The sequence below is a fragment of the Anneissia japonica genome, unplaced genomic scaffold (assembly GCF_011630105.1).
Source record: "Anneissia japonica isolate Jap-2015-1 unplaced genomic scaffold, ASM1163010v1 scaffold287756_len632865_cov181, whole genome shotgun sequence".
NCBI classification, from domain to species: Eukaryota; Metazoa; Echinodermata; class Crinoidea; order Comatulida; family Comatulidae; genus Anneissia; species Anneissia japonica.
In genome coordinates, this window is record NW_022693589.1 from 622,308 (window position 1) to 632,153 (window position 9,846).

At 32.0% G+C, this 9,846-nt stretch overlaps 1 protein-coding gene across 1 annotated transcript; it reads right to left on the reverse strand.

Moving 5' to 3' along the window:
* LOC117100844 (hydralysin-1-like) lies at positions 1-6,293 on the reverse strand. Its single transcript, XM_033240678.1, has 4 exons — positions 6,231-6,293; positions 5,809-5,865; positions 5,533-5,583; positions 1-1,103 (listed from the first exon to the last, which is right to left on the reverse strand). The coding sequence occupies exons 3-4, from the start codon at positions 5,533-5,535 to the stop codon at positions 342-344; spliced, it is 765 nt and encodes a 254-aa protein (XP_033096569.1). The 5' UTR covers positions 5,536-5,583; positions 5,809-5,865; positions 6,231-6,293; the 3' UTR covers positions 1-341.
* Positions 6,294-9,846: the final 3,553 nt, after the last annotated feature.

Below are 9,846 nucleotides of genomic sequence, written 5' to 3' on the forward strand. Positions count from 1 at the left end.
GTTTCGGACGCACCTTTGTTTTTCAAAGTGTGCGTCTGATGTAAAAGTGCATGTCCAAATAAATATTTTCGTTGTTATTATTGTTATTGTTTTTGTTCATGTTGCTGCTGTTGTTGTTGTCCTTGTTGTTGTTGACTCTGTTGTTATTCATTTTTTTAAACGTATAGGCCTACGTTCATTTTCGCAAAGCATAACAGATTCACCAAATAATATATTCCGCTATTCAAGCTAGTTAACAATAAGGTATATCTATGGGCTTATATGATAATTATTATGTGTTATACATAAAAATGAAACATTAACATAGTAAACGTCATAAACGTTTTCAGGAAAAAAAATACTCAAATAGGCACAGGTTTTCCAATTTTAGTTTCAGTATTGAAGAATCTAGTATTTTCAATAACGCCAGTAATATTCCCAAATGTGTTTTTCAGTACAGAATTTGCATGTAAAAAATAAAAATAATGGCCATCAGAATCTGAATCTGATTTCACAGGATTTGGAAAGTTTGCACCAAACCAACCATTCACTCTAATCGGAACTTCAAAATCAATCGTTTTCGTCTCCGTTAGTGCGACCATAGTGACTTCTCTCTTTGACCTTGGGGGGATTTTAACGTGCACTGATGTAACAAATGATGTACTAACACTCTTTGTCTCCGTTTTCCCTGCTAAAACAGAAACGGATAACGTACCTTCCATTCGAAAAATAGTCTTAATAGTGATTTCACTAGTGAATGACAAACCGGTTGTGATGGCTGATGATATACTTGTTGTCTCATCCCAGTTTACCCCAACAGATACTCTCATTTCAGCCGTGGTATTACCTTCGTTGATAGCCGTTTTACTTCCAACAATAGCCTCATCTGGTACCCCAGACCTACCTAATGTAATCGTATAACCACTGACTTGTTTGTACATATAGTTACCATATTGCTTAGTAATAGCTGGTTCAACAGCGTCGTAGTATATTTCTTTGTTCAAAGCGATGCCATCCGGTTTTGCATCAAATTCATTTTCAAACGCTTCCCTCACTTCATTTGGATTGCTATTGAAGGCTTCTAGGTCATCAAATGATAGATGCTCTTTGATCATAGGTATAGCCTATGTTTAAAAGAAAGTGCTAACTTTTAGAATTTATTCGCCATTTTTTTGTTAATTAAAGCTGGCCCAGGCAGTCTACTGGGCCTTGAATACACTTCCCTATCATATTCCATACGCCTAACACTTTCCTCAGAAATATGGAACCAATTTTGCTTAAGGCACTAACATTTTATTTATGTAAAATATATTTTGGATATGTAATATTTAAATTTTATATAGAATATATATTTTTTGGACAGCAAACATTAACACCAAACTTTTAATTGCAATTGTCTTGTTCTTTGTTAATTTCAATGTATATAGTACTCAATCAAAAGGCTCTTTATTTTCTGAATGTATTTATATGCTTTTATATTGTAATGCATTCAAATTCAGCTATTCGTTGTCGATCATTTATATATTTCAATTTGTTGATACTATATAGCTCAAATTGTCATTGTCTAATAATCTCGTTGCCTACCGACTTCTGAAAAGTTCAAACTAAATTCTCACTACAATTTAAAAAGTAATTTCTTTAAAAAAAAAAAGGGAAACAGGAAAAGGTGATTTGATTCATCCCTGTAGGAGAACTGTTTTAGAGTGTAATATTATTTTTTGCATTTAGAGAGTTAATAACATAGCCAGCGGCTGTTTATATACACCGCCAAAAAAAAAGAAGTAAAACCCATGCTTTTTGCTGCAAAAGAAAATAGACGTTTTAATAATGTTGCATTTTTTAACTGAAAAATTGATTAAAATACACATTCAATAGACGTCAAAATACAAGCAAAAAAAGAAAAAAGAGAAAAAAAAGCACCAAGAATATTAATATTATTGCAAAATACCAATACAAATAATACAGATAAAGGAAACATTATTTATATCAAAAATGTTTTTTATTTACATAAATTTCTTTCGTTCGTAAAATGGATGACGCAATTTAGTAGGGTCATTTTTCAGAAATATCATGGTTCCCATCATCATGATCATTTACCAACATCATCATTTCTGCCTCGAGATTAACGCATGTGGGTCTCTGTCACAGGCTTTTAACGAAAATGCTATAATGTTCACAAATGTGTTTTTACGCTACGTTTGTTTACCGAGCAGCGGCATCTATTGAATACGATGCTGTATCATTTTTAACAAGTAGTTCTTTAGTCAATGGTCAATCGTTTTCTTCGAGTTATTTTTTCCATCTCTATTGCAATAGAGACTTGTGCTACTGATCTTGGTAGACTGGGTTTCAGTCCCTAAACTTTGTCTTACTCTGTAAAAAGATGGAAAAATCGATTTTGGCACCAATGGCGTTCCATATTACCTATTTGCTTGGCGTTTTATAGTATACTTTTTCTTGGATTAATTCGCATCAAAAAAGTTTTTCGACATAAACTGACGCTGGTGGCGCTTTCCAAAATGTGCTAATACTACGAAAAATCAATAAATTAGAGACTTGTGGCAAGTCTATGATCTTGTTAATTGCTGCTTTCTTTTTCTGTTTTTTTTCTCTTTGTGGCAATAAAGCGGTTGTGATAAATTGCTTTTATGCATATAGTCTCGGAAATGCGTATCATTGATTTTTAACTAATTTTACAGGTGTTGTCTGTGCTCCTCTTCTACTTTCAGCCAAGGAGCCATGGAGGCGTTTAATCGGTATCAAATCGTTCTAAATTACGCTTGCTTATAGCTGTCGATATGTTTTTGAGATTTCTAGAGTCCCTGAAATCTATGAAGTTAGTTTTGTTTTTGTTTACGGGTTACTTTTCTTAGTTTTTTTCCTTCAAGGTCTCTTGCGTATCGGCGAGTTAGCAGTGCGCAAGGGAGATGCAAATAAAATTAATGCAAGGCAACGTTTGTACTCTTTAATAGTACTTCAGCATTTTTAACCACATATTAATACAAGACCGAAGTTAGTATATGCCCACTATTCTTATTACATTTACACTACACTCGACAACCGTTTTTGTTCAGTTTTATAGGGCCTAGCGTCAAGTACAAATTGTAGGTTCATGACAATATAAGGTATTATGTTAAGTGTTCATCGATATCAGTAACAATAAAGAATTACATACTATTTGATTTTATTCTTGCAAAACATTAAAATCAAAATTGATTCCGCTGTAATCTTTTTTAAAGTGTATATATGGCACCTTTCATCTATATCAGATGATGGTAAGGATGTATCCAATGCAATTGTGTAACAACACTAAACATGTTTTTTTTTAAATTAATTAACCAGGTAGTTCAATTTACATTTCCTTTCATGACTGATTAACCCGATTGTAGATTTGCAAATCCGTTGACACTTTAACTGGCCAGTGAGACTGAATAGGCTCTCCCACTTTTGAAGATGACCCTTGGCGTGTTCTGCGCCAACCGAACTTGATTTATCACCCGTAACTGCCATCCCCCTGTTTGTTGTCCAATAATGTGGGTGAAGTTGTCTCTCCACATTGATACATCACCTAGGCAAAGTTACGGATGTCTAGATTTGCCTAGTGTCTAGAATCCATTCTCGACGTAATCTAGAGGAACAGGTTTCTGCTACATATAGTGCTGAAATCAGTTTCAGGAGCTGCCGAAAGTTTGAAGGAGTTCTTCAAATCAATCGCCTAGAGGGCTCCACTCCTATAACGTAACAAGTGATCTGCTACTATTCGCCATAGCCCACGTCTGTCCCTAAGCCTCACCGCTTTAGCCTATCAGGGTCCACCGCAAGAAGGTGTGGGTTAGCTTGAGTAGAGAGGCTAAAAGCCCAACAGAGGAGGAATTACAAAATTATCTCCCTTTTTACCAGAAGTACGAAATGAGATGATCATAGTAGAATGAATAGTTTGAAACTAGTATTTTAGAAAAATGTAATTGTTCTAGATAATGTTAACCGTATGGTTAGGGCCCACAAACTGTGAAAGTCCAATGTGATCATACAGACCATGGCTCTACATGTATGTGAGACGCATCATAACTCCAATAGACCCCCTTTTTAAATAGAAAAAGAAATCAATTAATGGTTTTTATTTATTTATTCTACACGATGTTTCAATTCTGAATTTTGTTAAGTTGTCAAATTCATCCTTTGATTTCAGTTGACAAAGATAAGTATGCTGTTGGATTTTAGCCATCCTCAAAATTTAATATATTATTGCTATTACTGGAGTAGAAGTTGATTGAGACGTTGGCTGGTGTATATCTGAATATATTGCCAAATAATCTACAACAGGCGTCAAGATTCCTAAGAAATCTTGTCCGGAATGCTTATACCAATACTCAGTTCAGTTTGAGTCTTACAAAATATTGTGAAGGATAGATGGACGGATTTATTCGGTGTAAATACAAGGATAACCCACAACTGATTTCCAGTAGGGCCTGGTAATGATGGGGCAGTACACAGTACACAATTTTCCGAAGAGTGTACTACGTTCTTTAACGTGCACATGGGCCAATGCATACGGGACCAACAGCTAACGGTGCGGTATCGTAACATGCATTTCATCCCTTCAACTAACATAAGAAAGCAGCGTTAGGAATTAAACCAGAGAAGAAGAGAAACTAAATGGTTCAGCGCACACACAGTCGCTTTCACCATTTCAGCCAACTGAGCTAAACTGCAGTAATTGCAAGTGTACGTGCACTGTATCATTATGGTTTCTATTCTCGATGATCCAAGAAACCCGTTTTCATCTTTGAATAGTAGTGTTTGATCTAGATTTTTAAAAGTCCAGGATAATTTTCCTCTATTCAACATAACTGGTACCAAGTATGGACAAACTATTTTCTAAAGATGAATGATTAATGTTTGAAATATTGTTTGCTATTATCATTTATTTTTATTTGTTCCATAATATCTTATGTCAAACCCCATTTTTTTAAATTGTTTTTAATGTTGTTTCAAATATTTAGGATGCCATTTCTGTTGAAGTTAATGACTCTTAGTTTATTTTTATTATTAAACTTTTGTAACAAGTATTACTTAGGATAATATTTTAGTTTAATCCTGTAAAAAATATTTATGTATGTCTTTGATATTTAAACGGTTAATTCGTTTTATATTTTGTATCTCTATTGATTTTTAATATTGTATACATTGTTTATTTTACTTTTATAATTATCTCGTCAAGGTTACCGAAGCTAGTAGCGAAATAAACGTAGCCGGTAAGAAGAAGAAGAACAAGTACCTATGTATTTTATTCTTAAAGCCAAATGAAATTCTTCGACTGTCTTTTTTGCTTACCAGTTTTCATTTCAGCATTCCCGTCTGATTGGTGTGGTATTTCTTTTTCGTTTTTAAATTTGTGTTTTAAAGGTTGAGATTGTTGTGTTTTCTTTGACAAAATGAAATAAATATGCCAAATTTTATTATTGTATCCCAAAACGCTTAATAGTTTTACAAATTCCCAATGTATTTTAATCGTAGGAAAGCTAGTACAGTACGGTAGTATAAAAAGCTTACCATAGTAATGTTTTCGGTGTGGTCGGACGTATCTTCAGTGCTTGGAGCAGCCTTGTTTAAAAATTGAAAAAAATATATATTTGACCTAATATTTTACCAAAAAAGACATCCAAGAATTAATTTTATCCGTTAAGTATTGGCGAGATTTGATTGTGTTTTCTTTGACGAAATAAAATAAGTATGCCAAATTTTATTACCGTATTAATAATTTTACAAATTCTCAATGTATTTTAATCGTAGAAAAGATAGTATGGTATGGTTGTATAAAAGGCTTACCGTAGAAAGGTTTTCGGTAGTAGTATGGTCGGACTTCTCTTCAGTGCTTGGGGTAGCCTTGTTTAAAAATTAAAAAAAAAAAAAGTTGACTTAATTTTTTACTAAAAATAGACATCCAAGAATTAATTTTATCAGTTAAGTATTGGTGAGATTTGGTTCAGCCTATGTAAGAGGCACTCTATTAATTACATTTAGTGAGTTGATAACATAGTCAGCAGCTATTTATTTACACCGTCAGAACGTAAGAAAAAAAAAAACATGCTTTATGTTGCAAAACATCAGACATGTAAATTTATCCTGATCCCATCGAGTTGGTGTATTTTTTTAATTGTTGTTTTCTTGTAATAGTTGTGTGAATGATATAATAATGTGCTAAATTTACAAAAACGCATGATAATTTTGCCAGTTTCGAATAAGATTACCTTAATACACGTGTCTTCTTTAGTAGTAGGCCTATCGTCGGACTTTTCCTCAGTGCTCGGAGTGGCCTTTTTAAAGTGAAATAAAAAGTTATTTATTTTATACAAACTTGCTCTCTAAATGCAGAAGAGTTAATAACATATTAAGAGTTTGAAATTTTAACTTTCATTAACAAATTTTTCACTAACATAAATAAATTGTATTAATATACCCCAAAACTCTCGTAAAAATACTAGTAGCATACCGTAAATTCTAGAATAGCGCCGCGGTGCTTATAAACTTTTTGGCGGCTTCATTGAGCGGCGCTTGTTCGAGAGCAGCGCTTATAAAACATATTGGCGTGGTGATTTCCATGCCCGTTCCCATGTTACCTATCTCACGTAGGTCCTACGTCATCGGAGGTATTAAATAAAAGTTTATGAAGAAATTGTGTCTTCATTGTGTTATTTATTCATTTTAACATTGTATACCTTTTACAGTATTTAAAACCCTGTTTCTAAAAGTGTTTCATTACACACAGGCCAAAAATATACTCTCGATTAAGCGGCCTCCACAGAAACCCCTTCGGTAGAAGTATGGCCTGACTTGGGGTGGCGTTGATTAAGGATTGAAATAAATTAATTTCATCTTATTCAAATGTTTTCCTACTTGCTTTATTTCCTTTCTCTTACATATTTCAAGTAACATACCATAACTTTGTAGACAACAATAAGAAAAGGGAAATGAGAATTTTAGAAGCAAGTGCTTATAGATGAAACATCCGAAGTTACATATACAAATAAACATATACTGTAATAAGAAAAAAAACAAAAACAAAAACAAAAACAAAAAAACACAGTATGCAACAATATAGAATGTGTAACAAAAAAACCAAAGTTGCTGTTATTATTATTATTATTAGGCCTATCATTATTATTATTAGGCCTATCATTATTATTATTAGGCCTATCATTATTATTATTAGGCCTATCATTATTATTATTATTAGGCCTATCATTATTATTATTATTATTATTATTATTATTATTATTATTATTATTATTTTTATTATTATTATAGTTGGTAAACAAATCAATATTATTTAAGAAAGAAGAAAATTTTCACAATTTTATAAACAAAATCTTCCATTTCAAAAACCATAGGTTACAGAGATAATATAAAAACACAAATATATTGCATTATAATGTTTTTTTAAAATCATAAATTGTCGTTTATTATTTCTTGGAATTACAAAATGAATGAAAAAAATATTATTTCAACAAGCAATTCTTTCAAAATTAATTATAATACACAATATTTTTAACCAAATCTCAATTTACAAGAACCATACAATTCAGAGCCAATATATATATACAAATAAATAACATTTTTCTAATTAAAGAAAAATAAATTATATGCAAAAGAGACAATGTGTTACCTAATTTTCACTAAAATAGAATTCAAGAATGAATTTTTGTTTTTAAGTCAGGCTGAGATTTTATTCAACCCTGTAGGAGGCACTCTTATAGCGGCTGTTTTCTCTATTTACTTAGTTAACATACGTCTTTAAATCGGCGGCATTCAAAATGCATTCTACTTTAAAATAAGACAGGGAGTCACTTAAATGCTGTACGCTTAATATAATACCAATTAAACAAAAGTAATAACAGCTTTAAAATAACTAAAACTGATAAATTAGAAAAATAATGAACTTAAAACTAAATAATACATTAAGCATAAATTATTTCTGTGTACAACCAAACATCAACACACAAATATATCCATACCCCGACCCAACCGACTCCTTTTTTTTAATTTGAACCACGTGAAATTATTTGAAAATAAAAAAAAAATATAATTATACTCCCATCTACCCTCTCCTTCCTATTATACATTAATTACAGTTCCAGTACATTGTAGTTTAACGATTGTATTATATTGTACAGTATACAACTTGTAAAAGCCAATCTTGTGCACTCATTACATTTGATAATGACCTCCAAAAATACAGTGTTCTATGTCTCCATGACATCATAATTGTTTGTATGAACGACTGATATCATAATTTCAAGAACACACGTGAATTTTTTTTTCAGTTACATCTGCCGACTTGTTCTGCGCATAGAGACTCGTATTTTGCGCAATATAAATGAATAACCTTTAACCTTTATATATATATATTCTATATATATGTCTAGATGTGTATAAGAGACAGATATCAAAATGAGTATATTTATCTTGGACAGATGAGAGCTCCCTGAACAGGCAGTATTATTTCCAACTTTCATATTCTTACATTTTTTTTATAGCTTAGTCCTACTGCTTTTCCGACGATTTGCACCTCACACATTCTCATCTGAGTTTTCAAGAAAACCTGCAATGATCATGCCATCCTGCTAATCTCAATCGGCCGATGGCCAAGAAGCTAACCACCACCACTAATTTCATCTGCTATTCTACTGTTATGTAATACTGTACTCACAACATTCTTGTCATGACAGGCCATGCTCTCTGAACGATTATCTTTTCAGCCGCACCACCATTCGTAATTTGTGGTTTCCTGATGTCCTTATATAATCGTTTTTCATTCAAACTGTGGCTCTTGAATTTAATAGGTTCTCATAAGAACCCCTCGATTTTCTTCTACTTCCATAGCGCCCCCTCAATTTCCACTCTGTTTTGATAAGCGCCCCGTTTGAATAAGCGCCCCTCAAAAAGTGCAAAAAAATATATATATTCGCGCGAGTACGGTAGGCCTATTTCTGTCACTATTTACTTTTAATTCATTCCAAATAAACTTATATATTATTATTATTATTATTATTATGATTGTAGCTAGTAAAGACAAAGATAAAGAGAAAATGCACACAAAGATACAATTTTGAGTTAGTAGTCTAAACTCACATGTTTGGTCTGTTCTATTTTTGGCTGTAGAAGTAGTTGAATCACACAACATTGGTTAATTATGTCTCATTTTTTGCTACCTAAAATACAATAATTGCTGACTGAATATGCTAACAGAAGATAATATACTTTACTATTTTTGCAAATGATCGAGCACTAAAAATGTTTGTCTCATTATATACACTTTTGGTTGCCAATTATCATTATGACAAATTGTAGCTCTAAAAGATTGTTCCTGTCACAGGACGTTTTATTAATGTTTATTTTCATTTAGAAAGATAAACATTTTAAAGTTGTTCTGTTGTCCTAAAATGTTACTTTATTTTAAAAACAAAATAACAGACAAAATGTTTCGAAGATGTTTTGTTTCTAGCTCTTAAAAAGAGGTAGATGATATAGAAAAAAAAACCAATTCAGATATTCTTCTATGACATAAACACTGCTTAATGGTCATCGTATGTCAAATCTGGTTGGGGTTCAGTTTTAAGTGTGCTTTGTTTTTTGCATTTAAAGACACGGTACTGGTGTACGGTAAAAATGGCCCTGGTAAAAATGGCACCAAATGATAAAATTCAGTAATAAAAATGATTTTTTTTTTAATCTTCAAATATTTATATGCTGTAAAATAGCAAGAATTAAATCAATATATCAAAAAATTCCCCACCCCCAATAATAAAATTCAGTAATAAAGTAGTTTTATATCTTTTTTAATCTTCAAACTATTTAAATGCTGTA